The 23,291-nt window shown below is 40.4% G+C and overlaps 1 protein-coding gene across 2 annotated transcripts in view; it reads left to right on the top strand.

Moving 5' to 3' along the window:
* Positions 1–23,291, top strand: part of Slc39a12 (solute carrier family 39 member 12) — an 83,256-nt gene that overhangs the window by 20,244 nt on the left and 39,721 nt on the right. For both annotated transcript variants that reach the window (XM_035441484.1, XM_027405253.2), the window contains exons 4-6: positions 525–694; positions 5,994–6,168; positions 12,971–13,143. In XM_035441484.1, the coding sequence (XP_035297375.1) occupies positions 525–694; positions 5,994–6,168; positions 12,971–13,143 (518 nt within the window). The remainder of the gene's footprint in view (positions 1–524; positions 695–5,993; positions 6,169–12,970; positions 13,144–23,291) is intronic.

Below are 23,291 nucleotides of genomic sequence, written 5' to 3'. Positions count from 1 at the left end.
ATATGTATGTACACATGAATATATGGATATGTTTATGTGTATATATGTGTACACACAAGTGTGCCAGAGTTCGTAAATGAAGGTCAGATGACATCTTTCTAGAGTTGGTTCTCTCCTTCTACCACGTGGGACACAGGAATCAAATTGAATCATCAGGCTTGGCAGCAAATGCCTTTACCCCTGAGCCATTTCTCTCTCCCCTTCATTATATTTTTATAGCAAATACAATGTATGTCTCAATGAAATGTATGTCCATTGGCTGCTCACTTTTATTATTTCTAGGGTCTAAAAATGTAGGATTATTCTCGGATGACTTGTCCATCATCCAAGTTTAACCAAGGTCTTTTGAGGGAATCAGCTGCCATACAAAGTACAATACTCTTTAGCTTTGTTCCGTTATAGCCATTTTCAGTAGAACTAAATTTACCTAGTAAAAAGTCTGAGCTGTAGCCATGGAAATTGTGACTCCTCTAAATGTGACCTATCTATTCCATGTGACACCAGATTTTATATGAAATTTCTAGACCTAGACCAACTCCTCAACATACTGTCTACCAGAAGGGCTTGTGCCAAAAAGGATCCCCTCCATCAATACCAAAGGAAACAAAATGGGACAATACACAGTTGGGGAGACCCTAAGACATCTGTAGCAATGGAGAAAGAGTCCGATGACCATTCTGTTTCCTGGGATCAGGTATTTTCACTTTTTGTTATCATTCTCTATTGCTGAAGGAAGTTGGTAGTCCTATGAGAATAATAAAAATCTTATGAAGATAATAACCATTTTTCTTTAAAGGTGTTCTATCTCTGTGGTAGGTTTATGTTTTTCTTTGTCTGTAAGTGGATTTCTACAGACATAGAAATTGAACCAAATATTTAGGGTTTCTCTTAGGTCCATATTAAACATATGAATAATCAATTTATAAAAGATACACTAAGCATTTAATGTGGGCTGGTAGTACCTTGGCATGAAGAATGCCACATTGGGTGAAGATAGGCCTAGCCCTTAAGAATCCTACAAGTCAGTGGAGGATTTAAGTACAAACAATAAGCAGACAGTCCAAATTTAAGATAGACTATGAAGGGATTCCTTTGTGCTTTGATTAATAGAAGCATACTTGTATAATAGATTCTTCCTTTTGAACCTAGGGCCAGGTAAATATATTATCCTTGAACTACATCCTTAGCCCTTTTAAAATTTTATTTCTTTTTCTTGGCATATGTGTACACATGTGCACCCGTGTGTGTAGAGGCCTGAGGATGTAGTGGAGTTTTCCTGCTTGATTGCCACCTGATATATTGAGGCAAACTCTTCCATTTGAATCCAGAACCCACTGAATCTGCTAGGCTAGCAAACCAGTTTGTTGTGGGAATCCCATCTGTTCTTGCAGCATACTGAGAGTATAGGTGGTGTGGGTTCTGGGATCCAAACCTTGCTTCTCACTCCTACATGGCAATTATTTAACATGTTGGACCATCTCCCCAACCCCTAATTTTTATCTTGAGGCAGAGTGTCACTAATTTCCCTGGTCTGGTCTGAATACTCTATCTAGTTCAGAAAGGCCTTGCACTTTCAAAGCTCCTGCCCCTGACTCCTTAGTAACTGGGATCAAAGGCTTTGCTGCTGTTTTGGTGACATGCCATGGTCATCTCATGAGCAGATGCATTTCTAAGACACATTTTACTGTATCACTCTTGAGTCTTGAAAATCCCATTAGGAAATAAATTTCTTTAATCTCAAGAAGCCCAGCATTGTTCAAACTTCTATGGTAGAATCATTTTCTGCCTAGTTCATTAAAATGTTCAAAAGTTAATGTTTCATGGTAATGCCTCACATTTATTGATGATTTACTATGTATTGGGCATGGAATTGTTATTTCATTCACATGAAAACTTTTATGTAAGGCTACATTTGTGTTATTTCATCCTAATGATCAACCACAGAGCTAGTAATTGATTAAGTTTGCAGAAACAGGATGTGCACCTATCTTGGTTGATAGCATATTCTTGGTTCTTTTAGGAAATGTTATTCAAGTAAGTCAATTATTTTGTTATTTGTGTTTTTAATAAGCATCACTATCATAGAGCATGATTTGTACACACATATACATATTTGAAGTCAGAGGACAACTTGAAGGATTCAGTTCTACCATTCCCTTATGTGGTCTCAGGAATTGATTGAACTTAGGCCTTCAGCCTTGATGGAAAGAGCCTTTATCCACTGAGCTGCTTGGCTGGCCCCATGACTTGTATTTTATATCACAAGAGTACTTAGATGTTCATAACAATTCTGGATGTTGTGCCCACAGATAATGAATGCATTATTGTGGCATAACACATAGTCTTGCTATTATGTCTTTGCTATTATGCCATTTTCCAGGCTAGAGATGTCCCTTAAAAATGGATCACCTGCTTAATGCATGTGAGGCCTTGGCTTCAATCACCACCATCTCTTCTTGTTTTTTATCACCTCTGTTAGGTATAAAATGTATCTATCAGACTTCACCTTTTCAAACCTTATATATGGTATCTAAGCAAAGGTGACAAGCATTTACCTCCAAGTTAATCTTTTCACATCCTCTCTTTGGTGGTTTGAATGAAAATGGCCTCCATAGGCTCATAGGGAGTGACACTATTAGGAGGCGTGGCCTTGCTGGAGGGAGTGTGTCACAGGGCTTGGGTTTTAAGGTTTCAAATGTTCAAGCCAAGCCCAGTGTCACTCTCTCTGCTACCTTTGGATCTGGATGTAGAGTTCTCAGATACCTTTCCAGCACCATGTCTGTCTGTGTGCCGCCATACTTCCAGCTATGATGATAATGGACTAAACTTCTGAATGGGTAAGCAAGCCCTAATGAAATTTTTCCTTTATGAGTTGACATGATCAAAAGTGTCTTTTCATAGCAATAGAAAATAAATAAGATACCCCTAAAAGCTATTTCAGGGCTGGAGAGATGTCTCAGCAGTTAAAGGGCACTGACTTCTCTTCCAGAGGACCTGAGTTCAATTCCCAGCACCTACATCTGGCTCACAATTGTCTGTAACTCCAAGATCTGACAGCCTCTCCCAGACATATATGCAGGCAAAACACAATGCACATGAAATAAAAATAATAATTTTTTTAAAACAAAGTTACTTCAGTGCAACACAGAACTGTCCCCCTACCAAAACAACTGCCATCTTCATAAAACCAGCTGTAACTCCTTACAAGAGGTCTTCAAAGCTATTGATCATTACTGTTGACATTCTAACATAGAATGAGAGAGTTTACAGGATCACTGGACCTCACCTGAGTGTCTAGTCACTCTTCTCAGATGTTTGTATGCTACATTGCCATAACTGGTGGTGTTCTGTGGTTTGGGGAAGGGGATAGAACATATAGGTTGTGGAAGACTAAGGGAAGGGGAAGGGGACTCCATGTGCTTATTAATGGGACAGTCATTATCCAGACTAGGTGCTGTCATAGCCTTTTCTAAGACCTTTGACTGGCCAGCATTCATTGTTTGTATTACAATGCATATCAATGCCCAACTCGCCCAGAATTGAACCAGAATATGTTCTCCTTGTCTATGGGCTTTCACTATATTTTCTTTAATTGGATACCATATTCTGGGATCTAGCGTGTCCTTTTCAGGAAATCAAGGATTATATTGTATTATTAAATCCCAGCATTCTTGCAGCTGGTCTTTAAACATTGCAGCACAAATCTTCTTCAAGACCTGAGGTATCAACTCAATATATGGTGCTGGTTTTCCCACTTTTAGCCACATATTAATTCATACTTACCTCCTTCTTCAGAGGTCCTCGCATCCTCTCTTAGCTGTTCATTCAGGTCCCTGATTTGGGTTGACTTATTGACTTTCACGGACCTAAGTATATATGTCTGTGAGACCTAGGATTTGAAGACCTTAAAGAACAGGGGTGGACTGCAGTCTAATGATACAGACAATATTACTTCAGTTTCAGTGTACTGAATACACTAATGTGACAAAGACAGCAATGAGTCAAGGAAAGTTGTTTGAGTTTAGAAAGAACATGATCAGAAAAAACATGTACATAGACTCCATTAAGCACATACTAAATATTAACAGAGCAGCTCTTTCTTGGGACAGACCAATTTAAACTCAATTATCTGGCATGCACTGTAGATTGTATCTGGGAAAGCATGAATGCAAGGCAGAAGGGCATATCCAGATTCAGGGAACACTGACCAGATTGGATTCTACAGCTGTATTCTGACGTCCAACAAGACCAAACATGTTTTATAAATTGAATGCAAATACTTGTCACAGGAGGCATGAAATCACATCTAAGAACAATTCAGGGAACAAAATGCACCTGAGGTAAAAGACCCTCTGCCTTTTTCCTGGAATGTCTCTCACAGCGTTGTTCACCATGCATCAATTTTTTGACCATGTTTTCCCAGTTCTTTACTAAAAGGTCACTTTAGAGTGGGCACTTAAATGGCTATAATTTTATAGAATAAGAGGACAATCTGTGAAGAGAAATAGTCACACACACACACACACACACACACACACACACACACACACACACACACGGAAACATACAGAAGAAGATACTTAGTATTCAGGGGCAGGCATGTGTGTGCATCTTTGGTTCTTTGAATGCAGGGCCAGGCATGTATATGCATCTTTGGTTCCATATTTTAAGTTTTGGTTTTGACTTTCCCTTTGCACATTGGGTTTTCTTTTTGTATGTGTCTGTCTGTTCCTATTTTTGTCTCGTTCTATATAGTCTCCTCTTGGTTTTCTCATTTGTGTGGCTTCTCTTCCATAAAACCAAAACATTTCATGGCCAGAATAAAACTTTTTTACCCACAAAGTCACAACCAAAGATTTTAATATGGGGAGAAAAACACTAAAGTGTTCCATCATTATCTCTTGATTAACAAATCTTTATTGAAAAATTCTTATATCCTATACCATAGAAAATCAGGCCAGTCTTGTAAATCACTGATTTTTTTCTAAAAATACTGTACTGATTGTAATTAAAGTTCACAAAGGCACTGGGTTCTTATTTCAATAAAAGTCACTCATATCAAAACTATATTCCATTCCCAGTAAAACGTTTAGGGCTGAGAAGATGTATCAGTGTGTAAAGTACTTATCCCACAAGTCTGAGGACTGATGCTCAGATACCCATGTAAAAGCCTGGTGGGCATGGTAACCCACGTGCAATGTTTGGGAGATGGACATGAGGGATGTCCTGGTCAAGCTGTCCAGCTGGCCTAACTGCAATGGGGAGTTCACAGTTTAGAGAGTCAAGAGATCCTGACTCAGTACTAAAGGTGGAGAGTGATAGAGGAAATACCCAATGTCAGCCTCAGGCCTGCACATAGGAAAGCATACAGCATGCATATGCATCCACAAATGTGCATGTGTCCACACATTTGAGCAAACATACATGCACAACACACACACACACACACACACACACACACACACACACACACACACACACAAAGTTTTAAAGTTGCAATTTTTGATGCATACAATCCTAGTTTTACTTTAAAAAACAAAAACACCTTATGGCAGGTTTTAAAGGCAAGTTGCATTTATTTTAGGATTTTGTCTAAGAATGTCTATGTAACAAGAAAGAATATAAAATTGCAGATTAAACCAGGTAAAGTCAGTTAAAAATAACAATTATTTCTGTTTTTTCTTTTTGAGAATGTTAGCAGAAGTAGGGTCACCCTACTACTGGTTAGAACACTATGCAACATGTTGCAAATCGGTCTCTAGTTACCAGAAAGAAAAGATAATGTGCCAGGAATATGAAATGATACACTGAATAAAATAGATGAACTACAGATTTTTAAATAAGCCTTGGCAAATAACAAAAGGTTAACAATGCAAAGGTAGCAAGGAAACACTCACGATAATGTTACCATGCAGCTGTGTAGTTCTGGCTCCTTGAGTGGCTGTTGTATCTGACAGAAGGCTGAGGTTTGTAACTGTGTTTTCTTCGTACAGGCTTGCTTCTCTGCTAGGCAACTGATGGAGATATTTCTACAGAACCATAGTAGTCTGTCCATTTCTAAGGAGGACTTCAACCAGCTAAGTCCAGGGATCATCCAGCAACTGCTCAGCTGCTCTTGCCAAATGCCTAAGGACCAGCAAGCAAAGCCTCCACCCACCACTCTGGAGAGTAAGTCTGGGTTCCGAAACTAAGTGCACAGCGCATGCAGTACTAGCAGGAAAAGTAGAATGCGGTATAGGAGCCTTCATAAGCACTATGCATTTACCAGCTTGTGTAGTCCTTCATATAGTGAAGTTTTCCCAAATCTGGCTGGGATTATGACTCTGTGCCAACACATGAAATGATTTTCAAAGAATGTTAAATATTTTGTATATAATGTGTGTAAATTGATTCTGCCCTTCATATTTGAGTAAATCATGAAGCAACTTAAAATTCTATGATTCTTCCGGGACCTGAAGAAGGATGAATCAGTAAAGTGCTTACCAGGCAAGCATAGGGACCTGAACTAGGTTCCTAGCACCCAAGTTAAAAAGCTGAGTCAGTGACATGTGCCTGTAATTCTGGTGAAGTGGAGACATGAGGAACCCAGGGCTTGCAATGTAGGCAGACTGGTTCAGTGAGAGACCTTGCTTTAAAAAAAAATTACAGAGCAATTGAGGAAGGAAGGCACCATGTTGATTCCGGTCTGCAGATTCATGACACACACACACACACACACACACACACACACACACACACACAAAAAAAAAAAAAAAATATCCCTCCATAGTTCACACCCCTTCATAGTTGAGAAATGACAGGGTAAAAGAGAAAACATGTCAGTATTGAAATTGGAAATGTATACCTGAGATAAATCTTTCATTCTCAGGGACTGTGTGATCTTAAGCAATTTCTACTTGCACTTCTCGGGGCTGGCTCTTCTCAACTCCGTGGGAAGTAGGTGATACTGTACAGTGCTTTCAGCAATCTGCACATCCCAGAACATGTGAAACATGAGGGCATGTTGGGGGAGATGAAGGTACATGAATGTGTCTGTGTTGGAGGTACCTCATCCAGGGAGGTGACAGCCTTCCACGAATGCCTAGTGGTTCTAGAAAGCGCAGGGATCGATGATCACACCTCCCCAGATCCCACCGAAATAATAGCAGTAACTCACTGATTTTATAGGGAACCTGGAAGGCTCAGATTGGATGAAGTGTTCAAAGATGTGTGTAGTTCATTGGAGCTCTATATTCTTATGACCTCTGTCTCCCCAAAATGGTGGCCAAGAATAGCTATGACATAGAGAAAATATAAAGCACTTCAAGCACTGCCACTAATATGACCATATATATGATATATATGAGCATATATAAATACACATTGTTAGAGCTATATACTTGATTTCTCGACTGTAATGCCTACCATTTAAAAATTGAATTATCCAGCTACTCTTCTACAGTGGATTCTTATGCAGTAAGTGGCTCATTTGGAGATTTACTGTGAACAAAAGCATGTTATGTCTAAATACCTAAAACTTCATAGATAATGGGAGGAAAGAGACTTCATTAAAATGAGGAGCCCGGAAACTCAACTGTGCTCAGTGACATTCACAGTGAGACACAACTGCTCCTGGCACACCAATTACATCAGAAAGGAGGACGGACAGAGGTGTAGTACCTCTGAGCACCTGTGGGCATGCTCAAGTACTCCCACCACCTGGCATGGTGCCTGTCGTATCCAAGCCCCTTATAGAAAAGCTGTTTGAACGTAAGAGCTATGAATAAAAAGGTGAAAGGTTTATCCTCTATTTTATGAACTCCTTTTTAGATTCTTCTAGGGAACTCTTCATTAGAACTATCCCATAAATAACATACAGCAAAGAACCTGTCTTCATAGACATCTCTGTTTTGAGATTTAAACTATGGCATTATGTAATTAATGGAGGCTTTAATTGGAGCAATGTAAGATGTTGCATTAAAGTGGGAGGAAACACTAGTAAGGAAACAGAGTTTTTTTTTTTTTTTTTTTTTTTTTTTTTTTTTTTTTTTTGGTTGTAACTCAAGCCTTGAGTACTGCCTTCAACTTCATTTCTAGGAAGGAAACATATGACCATGTTCAGATGAAATTTCAGACCTGCTTTAAGTAGCTGCTTAGGCAAGGCCAAGTTCAAGTTCTGTCATGATGAGAAATGTTGAGACAGAACCTATTGTTAAATTATCAGACACCAATCAAGATGGCATAATGCTCTGCCTCGGGCTAAGGGCAAATCAGCAGTCCTTTCATAACACGTCTGAGATTCTATGATTTCCAGGCTATCCCACCACAAGAAAGAAGGTAAAATCTAACTCACTGAGGAAGTAGAGAGACTTTAAAAGCTCTGAAGTTATGGAAATATCCATTTCTCTGCAGTATCACTTTCCTGCAGTATAGGACAAAGGCAGATAGGATGTGAGGCACGTCTAGACTCCAACATGACCTATGAGTTTTTTTTGACATTTTATGGTCTCTTATAGGTGCTATTCAAACCCCCGAGCTTGCCCATGTTGAAATTCTATTAACTTTATATATTTAGGTGAAAACAACAGCATTCATGAATAAAGTCCAGCTGGGGATGGATGGATGGGCTATGAAAATCTTCCAAGATGTTTTAATAGCAAGGGAGTCCTTGTGTTCTTAATAAATTAGAATGAAATAAAACAGCTGTGTAGGTATATGACCATCCCAGCCATCCTTAACATTATTAAAATTAATTGTTGCAAAATATGCACATCATAAAATTTATCTCCACTCCTTTCTTTAGATACAGAGGAAGGGAGCCAGGGCCCAGGAGTTCTAAGCACAAGCTGTACCACTTGGCCTGTGCTCCCAGCTCCTTTACTTTTGTTTGTATAATTCAGCAGTGCTCAGAAAACAGCTAAGTTTTCATATTTCCAAACTTAGAAGACCAGCTCTTCATTGTCTCCTAGACCACTATGGAGAGACTCCGCAATGAAGAGGTAGCAGAAGAGATGAGAAGATTGAAGACTGACAATTTCTTGCCTCTCCTCAGAAAACTACCAACTCCCTTTATCCTGGTAAAGTGAGAGCTGGGAATCAACACAGCTCCCCTTAAAATCTCAATCTTGCTGTGTGCCCACTTGCATCATTAATATGACTTGATGTGAAGAGCGAACCTTCTAGAAAAAAACATAATTATGATAAGAAAGGAGCATTATGTTCTGAAAATATCTATAACTTGTCCTTTGATAATGTCATGTATTTATAAAATGTATCTTGATTATAGCTACCTCTAGTTCTCCTTTTCCAGTACTCTGAACCCCCAACACATCCCCAACTTCCTGTTCTCTTTCAAAAAACAAAAACAAACCAGGGAGTCCAATTAGTGCTGCCCACATGCTGCTCATCCAGCTGAGTTTGGGAGACCTCCCAAGAGCCACACCCCTGAAAAAAAATGACTACCCCCACCAATAACTCCTCATGATCCCCTCCCCCAACATTCTTCTATTACAATAAACTTTAAGAAAGAGTTTATTTTCTTTGAGACTACAATCAAGGAGCTAGAGATAGCTTGGCAGGAAAGAGAATGTACAGCTCTCATAGAGGACCCTGATTTGGGTTCCCAAACACATGTCAAATGACTTACAATTGCCTGTAACTCTGGCTCCAGAGAATCTAAAGCATCTGGCTTCCATAGGCATCTACATAGTCTATATTTGTCTATGTTTATGTGCACCTCCTCCCTAAACGGTGGGCATTTGGTAGGTCTTCTCCCCAAGGCAGGGGGCTTGATAGGTGAGCATTGGATTCGAAGAAGATAAGGTCTTATATAGCTCAGGAGTAGGGGGTTTCCAAGTGGGGGATTCGGCATGTAAAACAGGTGGGGTTAAGGGAGCAGAACATAAGCATGACAAGTTAGTCATAATGGCCTCCTGAAACAAAGACATGATTGCAAGGTGGTCAAAACAACAGGTAGTCGAAACCAAAGAAAGGTTGTAAGATGGTTTTAATTTTTTGAAATGATTGCCATTCCTGGATAAGGCAGTACAGAACCATTTGTAGTTAAGGTTACGGGAGGGGCCTAGCCCAATCCTTGAGAAACAGAGATTTAATCAAAAGCAGCAATGAACCTAGTTTGTCTTAACTACGAGATAGTTTTTAAGCCTAAACGGAGGCAGCCTGGTTCTTCACCTCCTCCCCCAAAGTGGAAGATCCACACAAGGTGGAGATGAAACTCAGGACAGTACCATCTCTTCGGGCACCGGGTCAAGACCCTCCAGGAACTGACCTCTTGGTTTATTTTTCTTACACATTTCAACATGGTAGATCTTGTGGCCTGTGATCTTTACAAGAAGAACTAACTCTATTGGTTAATAAACAGAGCTCAGGGCTAGGGCCAGAGGAAGGAGCTGTGATTAGCAAAGGATAGATTCTGTCTGTGGAAGATGCAAAGTACATGGGGCTTCTTTCATGTGTTCTATTCCCTGCAGGATTAGGGTCTAAACAATGCTCAGGAACTTGGGAGAATTCAGGTGGAGGCTGGTTCCTAATAGAATAGCAAATAATCACCAAGCTGATTGACCACTTTTCACTCTGGCATTCCAAGTTGTTATTCTTTTGCTTAAATTAGAAATTCAAGAGATGAGAACAAGAGATCACATTAACCAGTTTATTATAGGGCAGAAGAGCAAGAAGGGGGAGAGAGAGAAATGCAAGAACAGAGCAGGGCAGAGAGTAAGAGAAGAGAGACAGAGAGAGGGTTTACCGCTGGAGAGAGAGAGAGAGAGAGAGAGAGAGAGAGACACAGAGAGAGACACACAGAGAGAGAGAGAGGGAGAGATAATGCTGTGGGTTTAAAAGAGGGAGCTTTCACATGCGCACCGAGTCCCTATGCAGCCCTGTAATGAGTGAGGTAGCCATGATGTGGCCACACAACACAGGGTCCTTTAAGCTGCCTAGGTGTCTGCCTGAACATTTCACAAGTGACTAGGAGTCATTCACTTGTTGAAGAAAATGGGTCTGTGTGATTGACAACCCTGACTTCTTCAATGCTCAGTGTAAGCTGTACTTCCTACACATATGAGTACAATTAAAAACAATAAAAATAAAATCTTTAAAACTACAATTACATTTAAGCATTTTGATAGCTGAAGTGTTCCATTTCCTCTTGATTTTTTTCCATACTCATAAATTAATTTTTAAAACTAATCTTAACATTTTACTGTATTGGCTCCTTTTATAGTTGCTGTGAGAAAATTCCCAGGAGAAGCAAGTTAAGGTAGGAAAGGAGTGCTTTGACTCACAGTTCCAGGGAACAGGTCATCATGGTGGAACTTGAGGCTCTGATCACATTACATAAGAAGTCAGAAAGCTGGGAGCTCAGCCCACTTTTGCCTTGTTATTCATTTTATAGGGTGGTGCTGTCTACACTTAAGGTGGATCTTGCCACCATGAATCACTTACACTAGAAAACCACTCAGAGACTTGTCAAACCACCACACTTACTTTGCTGATTTTTAAAACAATATTTGGAGGCCTAGATACATGAAATAAACTTACAGGTTAGAAGAATTCTTATAAGAACCTAAACTATAGACTGTTAAAATTTTATATTGTTAATTGTTCATTCTGATGGATCATTTTTTACCTATAAAACCACTCCTTTTAGTTATTGAGAACATCATTAATTTTCACATATCCAGTAGTTTTGAAAGCTGTTAGAAGAAGTTCTCCTGAAGTGTGTGCTCAGTTTGTTCATAAGCACAGTCAGCAATGAAGCCTTGCTCCAGGCTCCCTCTCCACAACTTCCCTCTGTCTTTGAAGTGCTTAAAGTGATGAGATGGGAATCAGGACTTGTGTCTCCCTATGGGGGTGTTGCATTTCTCAGTAGGAAGCATGCCTTTCTCTGTGGGTGGTAGGCGGGCTGGGCATTTGCTTGCTTTGATGATTTTAAATAAAATATGGGGTAGCTCTGCATGTAAACCTGGACGCAGGAAGAGGGAATCAGATCTTATTACAGATGGTTGTGAGCCAGCATGTAGTTGTTGGGAATTGAGCTCAAGGCCTCTGGAAGAACAGCCAGTGCTCTTTCTTAACTGCTGAGGCATCCACAGGATCTCCATGACATGAGCCAACAGCAGGATGAATGAGTTTCGATGAGGGTCCAGTGATGATGGTGTGCCAGAGGCCTTGAACCAGATCAATGAACATTTGTGGGTGGGGCTGATTGGACAAAAGGGTATATTGCAACAACACCGCAGCTCCCAGTGCCACTAGGATGAAAGAGGAGGGATTGGAAAGATGGAGAAGTAAGGTGGGTTTTTTTTTGTTGTTTTGTTTTTAATTATGGGTGCATGCTGCAGGAGCGAGGGACAGATACGGAGGGACTTGGAGGTGAGTGGGATTGGGGTTCATGAGGTGAAATTCTGAAAGAATCAATAAAGAATTACGTTAAAACAAAACAAAAGAAACATGGGGTAGCTTTAAAGCCACAGTCAGGCGAAAGCTTAGTCTTTGCTGTAACGAAGTAATCTGGTTGCCTTATGAACAACAGAAATGTATCTTTCCCAGTTCTGGAGTCTGAGAGGCTCAAGATCAAAGTGTTGGTAGATTCTGTTTAGCAGTCCTAGTGGTGGTGGGGGTCTACTTTCTGGTTCATACAATGGAACCAGCTCACTGTCTCCCCCTGCTGGAAGTTTCTTATAAATCACTTACCTCATTCTTTTGGATAGAGAATGGCCTCCCAAAGGCTATTGAGTGTGGGGGTGGGGAATGGTTATAACCATTTAGACCACAGCAAGTCATAAATGATCACAGCAGTTCACTCTTAGCCTTAAAAATAAAAACAATCCTCTATCCTATGCAAAACTTACAAAAATTATTGTACGTCCCGACAAACTTACGGTAGGAGAGCAGATTTGGAATTTCTGCTAGCTGAGGCATGAGTGGACAGCAATACACACTGACAGTCTTTTTCGCCTCCTCTGACTAGAATACGGCTACAGCACGGTGGCTGTGACATTCCTGACGTTGGGTTCTATGCTTGGGACGGCGCTGGTCCTTTTTCACAGCTGTGAGGAGAACTACAGTCTTATTTTACAGCTGTTCGTGGGCTTGGCTGTAGGGACCCTCTCTGGGGATGCTCTGCTCCACCTCATCCCTCAGGTAATCTTGTTCCTTCCATTCCAGATGGGTGCTATCTGATTTTTCTTTCCTTTCAACAGCTTGACATGTTTATGCAATGTTTTTGGTGTGAACCTCAGGGAATAAATATAATGGTTGATGTTTTCCTTGGAAAGAAAGAGATGCTTTTGCCCTGAGCATCTCACACCCATGGAAGAGAAGAGAGAGATGAGCAGACATTGAAGCCATCCCCATTGTCTTTGTCTTTGAAATAAAAGTTGTCAGGTTATTGGTTTGGATTAAGAAAGATTCAGGAGGCAAGTGTCACAGCACCCCCCCACACACACACAGATACACACACACACACACACACACACACACACACACACACACACACACACTATGAGAGTGATGCTGGCCTTTCTCAGTTGCTTCCCTGCAGCCTCATACATCAGATCCATTTCTCTCCACTCTTACGTTCTGCCTCAAAGTTTGTTTCTTCTCAGTTTTCTTGTCAATTGTATTTTTGCTTAGTTTCTGCCAAGGGGCGATGTAATTTTAGACAAGCAGTGTGCATTCAAGAGAAAGATGCCATGAGACAGGGTTCAAGCAGAGGGCTTTTTTTTTTTTTAATTAGGGAAAGGTATCATAAAAAGAGGAAAGGTAAGGGGGGAGACCTGCTTCTGGGGATGGGAGTGGCAAGAGAAAGGAAAGGGGGGAGAAAGAAAAGAGGAAAGGGGGAGCAGACAGACAGAGGGAGAGAAAGAAAGGGAGAGAGCTGGCAGGTGGGTAGGGCCCTTTTAAAAGGGAACATAGTGAATATGCACAGATGGTGCTCTTAGTTGCAGCTGAGGGGGTATCCTGTCAGAACCCTAAGGACAGGCCAGTAGAGATGCCTGAATACTAACAAGGGCAAGCACCAGGGGAAATTCAGGGCTGAAGGAAGAGGGGCAGTGTTATTTTTTCTAGCTCACTCCTGACTCTGGCTCTCGTACCTGCTCCAAAGTAGCTGAAATACTGTCAGGTTGTATCTGGAGGCTCCCTCCACAGCATTTCTCTTGAAGTTTCAGCAATGTCATTTCCTATCTTTGCCCTTTAGAGGTACAGTGGGAATGGGTTCTGGAATGGCTGTTTTCTGGGTCCCTTGTTCCTTGGCTCTGCATGAGTCTCTGCCATAGTGTCATCATTAGCGTCACTGTCTTTGTGTTTGAACCCTCAGAGTAGAATTCTCCTCACCAGAATAATGGTGTTTGAATTTTCCTTTTCTTCTTCTTCTTCTTCTTCTTCTTCTTCTTCTTCTTCTTCTTCTTCTTCTTCTTCTTCTTCTTCTTCTTCTTCTCCTTCTCCTCCTCCTCCTCCTCCTTCTCCTTCTCTCTCTCTCTCTTTCTCAGCAGTGTGTGTGTGTGTGTGTGTGTGTGTGTGTGTGTACATGTTCATGTGTGAGTTTGCATGTACATGTTTGGACTAGGTATCAATACCAGTGTCTTCCTCAGTCATTCCTCATCTCCCTGTCTGTGGCAGGGTCTCTCACTGATCCTGGAGCTCACCAGTTTGGTCGCACTGGTTGGCTACTGAGTTCCAGGAATCCACCTGTGTCAGCTGTTGTGGGGTTGCAGACACACGTCGTCCCACTCAGCTTTTCATGTGAGTGCTAGAGATCTGAGGTCAGGTCCTTGTTTTTGTGAGGCCAGTTCTTTACTGACAGCCCCTAGATTTCTTCCCTTAAAAAGTCAGAAGCAGCAGGAAAGTGGCCATCTGTTGAAGTCTTCTGCAGTTTTTTTTTTTTTTTTTTTTTTTTTTTTGAAAATGAAAGGACGGAGACTTGAGATGTGAAGGAGATGAGGCAGGAGGCACTGCAAAGGAGGCTGTGTGTTTGTTCTTAATAGGAATGGTGGCAGCGGACTAATGACTATGCCTCCTGTGCAGTATGAAACGGTAAAAATTTCCACAAGCCGCTGACAATTTCCTCTCCATCACTGCTGTTGCTTAGAGGCCCAATAATTATTTGATATTCAAAAAACTGAAAAGTGAGCACTGGAGAAATTAAACAAGCCACTATTGGTTTTAATTTCCCCTCATAATCTAATTTTCTGGAAATATTTCAAGACTGGCGTATTGGCTGGAGGCAATGGCCACAGCCGTTTTCTAGGTCACTGCAGCAGATACAGAGATGTTTGTTGCCTGGGATCCTGGGAAACAGCAGGAGGTTGCCTGGGTTTCCTCTAAGGAGTAGTGCACAGCTGGGGAGCAAGCCTGGACTTGGGGTACATAGGAAATGCTGCAGATCTGCCCAAAAATGGTTAGCTTGCTTCTATGACATTTGATGGCAGGATTTTGGCTTGAGAAGAGAGATGAGGACAAGAGTTATTTGAAAGAGGAAGAAGAATCTAGTATAGGGTGTGATGGAGAGCTAGAGAAATCAGTGGCCCCTGTTTGCTATCTGCATTTTCAATGATCTTTACAGAAGAAAATACCACTGCTTGATTGATTTTTTTATTGTTGCCAAATTTGTTCAACTTAAAGATCTATGTCTTAACCCGAGATTGTGAGTTGTTCTTTTATTTAATTGTATGATGTTATAATGTTCTTCACTTTATGAAATGCTGATCATATGAATTGAAGATCATATGAGTATGAGGTGGGTATATATTACTGTTATTACTAAACAAGTTAGTACAAGGAGAACACCATATTCTGGCTTTTAGTTGTAAGTACATCCACAGGGGATTGGTTCTAGGACACCTTAGGATATGAAAGCCTACATATGGTCAAGTCCCTTTGTGAAAAATTGTATACAACTTGCATACATTTTGTGTATAGCTTATTACGTAAAATCATTTATATCATTCACAATATGTGATACAATGTAAAATAACTGAAATATATTTATAAATAGTATATTATTTAGAAATAAAATACTTATATATTATTTATTACTATTAATATTTATAATATGATAAAATCTAATAATTTAATAATAAATTTATTATAATAAATATTTCTAAATACCATGGTATTTAGAAAATAACATAGTGAGGAGAAATTCAGTTATTTTTTCTGAGTATTTTCAGTCTGCATTTGGTGGATATATACCCCAGGACTATATTATATAAACATAAATGATAGATATACTTTATAATTCCTATTTTCTTTACTTGGAACTCAGAAACATCTTACTTCTACAAACCACTGAGCAATTTCACAAATTGCTATCATTTGGAAAAGGAATATACTAGGTGATAATTACTTACAAGCAGTTAGTCATAAAGGTAGTCATGGACTGAGTGAATGGGATGAGTGAGCTAACCAGAGGGTAGCTCACAATGCCCTTCAGAAAACTGATAACACTGCTGCTCACACTGTAGGTGGAGTTTCTCTTCGTCCTAGCAGTCAGCTCTGTCCGACCAGCTGGCTCCCAAATAACATACTGAGATGACTTATTATTAATTAGAAATGCTCAGCAGATGATTTAGGTTTGTTTTTTTAGCTAGCTCTTCTAACTTAAATTAACCCATTTCTATTAATCTGTGTACTTCCCAGAGGTTGTTTATCTCATCTATATACTGCTCATCCTGCTCACTCTGCATTGCATGTGTCTCCTTCAAGTCTCCTTCTTCCCCCCAGCATTCTCTCTGCCCTGAAAATCCTGCCTAGCTACTGGCCATTTAGATTTTTTATTAAACCAATCATAGTGACATATATTCACACAGTATAAAGGAATATTCCACACACACTGCATACACTCTGTGATGTGTTGACTTTCAGGTAGATTTCTCTATTCAGGTAGAACAGAATTAAAGGTTTAATTGCAGAGGTTCGTGGAGACACATTGACATGGGGACACAACTTGCATGTGTCCCATCAGAAAACATATTGATATCTTATGAAGCATTACGACACACACAGAACATCTGCAAAGAAACCAGCTAAAGACAGAATGTGTGAAAATGAGGCCAGGTGCCAACAGAACATTGCTATCTATCTATTCCTTAGTAGAAACTCTTCAGTGTTTGCCTTTGTTTTCTGTTGTTCACATTGTCTTTGATACTGATCACACTATGTAGTACAGGTATTCACATACCCTACAGTACATTGAAATTTGTATGATTTCAGTTGTCATGGCATTCCGCAGACTAAGAATTGAACTCATTCAACTTCTAGGTTTATTATTTGGTGTTTAAGTCATTGAAAGTTATTTACTTCTTTCATTTTTTTTTATTTTTTTCCTTACATAATACATCTTGTTAGTGGTTTTCTTCTAGTCTTCCCAGATCATCCCGATATCCCCTCCCATCTACCCCCTGTTTCTTTCTCTTATTAGAAAACAAACAGGATTCCTCTAGGATAGTAATAAGATATAATAAGATAAAACAAAATGAACACATCAGAATTGAACCAAACAAACAGAAAGAAAAGAGCCCAAGGGAAAGCACAAGAATCAGAATGTCATTCATTTGCACACCCAGAAATCCCATAAAAACACTAAACTGAAAGCCATAATATAAATACAAAGTATTGTAGGGCAAAAAGAGAGAAGAAAATAAAAATAATAAGACAAAATTATATAAGACATGACATTATAATACAAGGAGCCTCCAAAATGCCATTCAGTTCATTGTAAGTTGGCCATTTATTGGGCATGCAGCCTTCCCTGAAGAGTAGTTTGTTTTACCAGTGAGACATCCTTGGAGGAAACTAAATTTTTATTTGCAAGTGGTTATCAATTGGAGATGCTTCTGTGTTGGGCCATGTGTTCACTTCTTTCAGCTCTAGGATCCCAAATGGTGCAGACCCAAGTGGACCCTGTGCATGCTGCTGCAGTCTCTGTGAGTTCTTATGTACTTCCATCACAATGATTTAGAGGGCTTTGTTTTCTAGGTGTCCTCTATACCCTCTAGGTCTTACACTCTTTCAGCCTCCTCTTCCAGAGGGTTCCCGGAACCTTGAGGGGTGGGATTTGTTGGAGACATCCCTTTTAGAGCTGAGTGTTCGAGTTCTCTCACTGTATAATGTCTGGCTATAGATCCTTGTATTTGTTCGTGTGTGCTTCAGGAAGAAGATTCTCTGATGGAGGCTGAGTAAGGCGCTGATCTATGAGTATAGCAGAAAGTCAGTAGGAGTCATTTTATTGCTACTTTTTTCCTTTACTCTCATTTTTTCTCCCAGAACAGTAGGATTTACTCTCAGGTTCTCGGCCATCCAAGAAGTGTTGGGTATGGGTTCCAGCTCGTGGAGTGGACTTTCAGTCAAATCAGATGTTGGTTGGTTACTCCCACAAGCTTTGTCCATTGTCTTAGCATATCTTGCAGGCAGGAGGTCATTGTAAACCAAAGTGTTTGGGGCTGGCTTGGTGTTTACATTTCTCTTTTGGTGGCATTCAAAGTACCTTCCTGTACCAGAGATGCTAGAACATAGGGGTGAAGGCTCTGCATGGGCACCAGATGACTTCTCCATGTTCAGTGATTTATATAGATGTTATCTTCAGCAATTGGGGACTTGCTGTTTCTTTGTGGAGAGCAACTTATAGTCTTGGCAACAGTCTGGATTGTTTGAAGATTCCCATGGGACCCCTTAGGCCATCAACTCAATTATATAACCCAATTCCTGTACTGGAAATTTCATTTAGTGACAGGAGATGCCCAGTTGGGGCTCTGTCTCTCCCATTATCTGGCAGTTTCATTTAGGTCACCTTGATATATGTGTATGTTTTAGGAAGCTTCTGGTGTATTAGTTTTCCATACTACCCCTCAAATGGCCCTTAATACTAGCTGTATCTCCATATATTCCCTCCTTTATTACCCCCTCACTGATCCTCCCATTCCAGTGCCCACATTCATCCATAATTATCTATTCTATTCCCCTTTTCTAGAGAGATCTATCTGCCTCCCCTCCCCAAACCAGTCCCTTACTCTATGCCTATCTCTGTGCTTCTACACATTATAGCTTGGTTATCTTTGAGTTAACAGCTAATATCTACATATAGTGAATATATTCTGTATTTGTCTTTCTGGGTCTAGGTGACCTCACTCAGGATGATTTTTTTTCTAATTCCATTCATTTACCAGTCAATTTCATGTTTTTTTTTTAAGTGATTGAATGATAGTTCCTTGTGTAAGTGGTGTAAACATAATACATTTTCTTTATCCATTCTTCTGTTGAGGGACATATAGGCTGTTTCCACTTTCTGGCTATTATGAATAGAGCAGCGATGCACATGGTTGAGCAAGGATGAAGTTTCCTTTGGGTTTCTACCTGAGAGTGGTTCTGTTAGTCAGGGCTCTCCAGAATAATAGAACTTAGGGAATAAATCTCTCTATATAGAAAGAGGATTTATTAGAATGACTTACAGGCGGCAGTCCAGCTAATCCAACAATGGCTGGATACAATCAGATAGGTCAAGAATCCAGCAGTTTCTCAATTCACAGGCTGGATGTCTCAGCTGGTTTTCCCTACACACTGGAATTACAAAGAAGTAGGATCTAATGCCAGTGAAGGAATGGAATTGCTAGCAGGATGAGGGCAAGCAGGCAAAGAGCAAATCTTTCTTCTCCATATCCTTACATAGGCTTCCAGCAGAAGGTGTGGCCCACATTAAAAGTATATCTTCCCTCCTTTAGATCCAGATTAAAGGCAAATCTTTTCCAGGCTCAAAAGATCTGGATTATGATGGGGAATGTACTGTGTATGTTTATCTTATTGATTGTTGAATAAAATACTGTTTGGCCAATGGCAAAAAGTTAGGCAGGACTAGGAGTCAAACAGGATTCTGAGAAATGTAGTAGAGAAGTGGTGTTCCAGGCATAGCAAGTGACATAGCAAGGAGACTCATATTTAAGAAAAGGAAACAGGAAGTGCCCCCTTTCCCCTTTGCCTCCTCCAGTGGTGGGATGTGAGCCACCAGCAAGGAGGGATGCCAATAAGGCGTCCGATAAGACAAGTCTTATAAAATATATAGATTTATGATAATTACAGATGAGAAATCCTAGTCATTGGTCAAGCAGCTTTGAACTTAATACAAGTCTCTCTGTGTATTAGTTTGGGCCCTAACTTGGGCAGGCGGCTGGCATAGAGCGCCCACGTGGGGATGGGGCTCGGCTGCTTTTGGCGGAAAGATTTATCATAACAGGATTAAATCTGCATTTTCCTACTAAAAGTCTGGATTAAAATCGGATCTTCCTGCTTCAAATTAAGCAAAAATCCCTCAGAGGTGTGCCGTCCATTTTTGGGTTGACAACCAAGTTCAATTTGACAACCAAGAATGGCCATTACAAGTTCCCCCCTTATCAACTTAACATACAATCATATCATTGTGATTAATTTCCAAATGAAAGCAATAACCAGGTCATAATGGTACCTAAACACTATATAACTATCCCATGTACAATCACAAATGCATTATATATCTAAACAGGTCATAAATATGCCTAGCATGCTATAACTTTCCCCCACACAATTGCAAATTCATTATAAATCTAGAGTAGGTGACAATGTCCCTTCAGGAACATTCTTTTAGTATCTCAAACTTAAATATGATAACTATTGATATTTTCTTGATGTTACATCATATGATAAAGAAATTGAGGGAAAACCCACAAATACCTGTACAAACATATTCTTTAAAAAATATAACAGAAACACCCATATCAACTGTAAGCCTCACATCTCTAATTGGTCAGATGGGCTTAGCTGGTAGTTGCCTTCCTTAACTGCCCATTGTATATTTCTTTCACCCTCTGTAAGCACCTCAGCATGTCTTGGCTCTTTTCCTGGAGGTGTGACCTATACCTTCATTCCTCATGGGTCTGTGACCTTTGACATCTTGCCTGATCTGTTGTAGTTTCCCATTGATTTTAATCACTGAACATGGTAGCATCCAGAGGTGCCCTAAAATATCTCCTGCACTTGAGATTTAATTTTTCTTACCTCATTGTGAGAGGAAATCCAATTTCTCTGTGGTAATCTGGATCAATCACCTCTCTTAACACTAGTATTCCTTTCTTTGTTGGTTTAAGGGCATTGGAAATCTGTAGTGACCAGGGGGAAGTCTGAGCTTCCAGTTCAATGGAATTTTTATTGTGGCTCCTGGCAGGAGTGCTCCTCTTTCTGGAACCCAAATCTAGGGCAGCAGGACTTAAGAGTCCTGGGAACAATAAGCAAAAATTTTCCTAGTGGGCCACTAGGGATGATAATGAGTAGAACTATTCCCTTTTCCATGCCTTGATTCCTGGATCCTTCGATGCCAGCTATGGGAGTAATCATACATTGGATGCTAATTTTATGTATATACCGATTCTGAAGAACCTTGTCCCAGGCCTCTGGGCTGCTACCACCTAATTTGCACTGTAACTGTATCTTCAAAAGGCCATTCTGCCAGGTGGTGGTGGCACATGCCTTTAATCCCAGAACATGGGAGGCGGAGGCAAGCAGATCTCTGTGAGTTCAAGGCCAGCCTGGTCTACAAAGTGAGTTCCAGGACAGCTAGAGCTGTTACACAGAGAAACCCTGTCTTAAAAAAAATAAGACCGTTCTATCTTTCTATTAGGCCAGCTGCTTCAGAATGGTGGGGGACATGAAAAGGCCAGTGGATTACATGATTCTGGGATTAGAATTGTACTTCTCTGTGTGACAAGTAAGTTCTTGGATGCGAAGCAATACTTTGTGGAATACTGTGATTATGGATAAGGCTTTCTATAATCCCATAGATGGTGGTTTTAGCAGAAACATTGCACAAAGGATAGGCAAGTCTGAAACCAGAATAAGCATCTATTCCAGTAAAGGCAAAATGTTATCCCTTCCATGGAGGAAGTGGTCCAATATAGTTAACTTGCTACCAGGTCTCTGGCTTGTCACCCTGCAAATAATGCTATATCTGGGGCTCAGTGTTGGTTTCTGCCGTTGTCAGATCTGGCACTCAGCAGTAGCTGTAGTCAGGTCAGCCTTGGTGAGTAGAAGACCATGTTGTTGAGCCCATGCATGGCTTCCATCTTTGCCACCATGGCCAACTTTGTTCATGGACCCATTGGGTAATGTCAGAAGTGACTGGGGAAGGGACTGACAGTCCACAGAACATTCTATCTGATTATTGAACTCCTCCTAAGATGAAGTCACCTATGGATGAGCATTTACGTGGGACATAAGTGTCTTCACACCCTTCACCCATTTGGAGAGATCGAACTACATACTTCTTCCCCAGTTATCATTCTTACCAAATTTCCAATCATGCTCATTCCAAGTCCCTGACCATCCAGCTGATCCATTGGCTACAGCTCATTAATCAGTGAACAATTGCACACCTGGCTGTTTCTCCTCCCAAGCAAAATGGATGACCATGTGTACTGCCCGAAGTTCTTCCCACTGTGAAGATTTCCCTTTGCCATTGTCTTTCAGTGTCATCTCAGTTGTAACGCTGCAGCTGTCCACTTCTGGGTGGTGCCTGCTTAATCAGGCCCTAGTCTTTTTCTCAGTCAGCAGATCATAGGGAACACCCAATGATACTTTAGGTGTTTACCTGACAGCAGACAGCACTGCCATGGGAGTAGAAACTACAGACATTTGGGCGACTCCATCATGTAACTTACTTGTGCTTTTAGAACCTGCTTGGGCCTAATCAGTAAGGTATATACCACTTACATTTAAAAATAAATTGCTGCTGTGAACATCCTAGTTTATGATGGGTAGATAACACCCAACTCATGATGGGTAGCTCAGGTCACATGATTGCTTGGTGGTCCATTATGAAAGGTTCAGTTTCCACTAAGGCCTAATAGTAGGTCAAGAGCTTTCTTTCAAAGGCCGAATAGCTGTCTGCAGATGAGGGTAGAGCTGTGCTCAAGCTGGATTGAGGTAGATCAATTCCTATCTTCCTGAGCTACCAACACTTTGATTTCCACAGTGGCTGTACAAGTTTGCAGTCCCACAAGCAATGGATGAGTGTTCACTTTACTCCACATCTTTGCCAGCATGAGCTGTCACTGGTTTTATTGAGCTTAACCATTCTGACAGGTGCAATATGAAATCTCAAAACAGTTTTGATTTGCATTTCCCTGATGGCCATTTGAGTTTCCTTTATTGAGAATTCTTTGTTTAGATCTGTACCCCATTTTTAAATTGGGTTATTTGTTTTCTTGATATCAAGTGTTTGAGTTCTTTATGTATTTTAGATATTAACCCTCTGTCAAATGTGTAGTTAG

This window comes from Cricetulus griseus, chromosome 3 (assembly GCF_003668045.3).
Source record: "Cricetulus griseus strain 17A/GY chromosome 3, alternate assembly CriGri-PICRH-1.0, whole genome shotgun sequence".
Lineage (NCBI taxonomy): Eukaryota > Metazoa > Chordata > Mammalia > Rodentia > Cricetidae > Cricetulus > Cricetulus griseus.
This window is presented reverse-complemented; position numbering and strand designations above follow the sequence as displayed.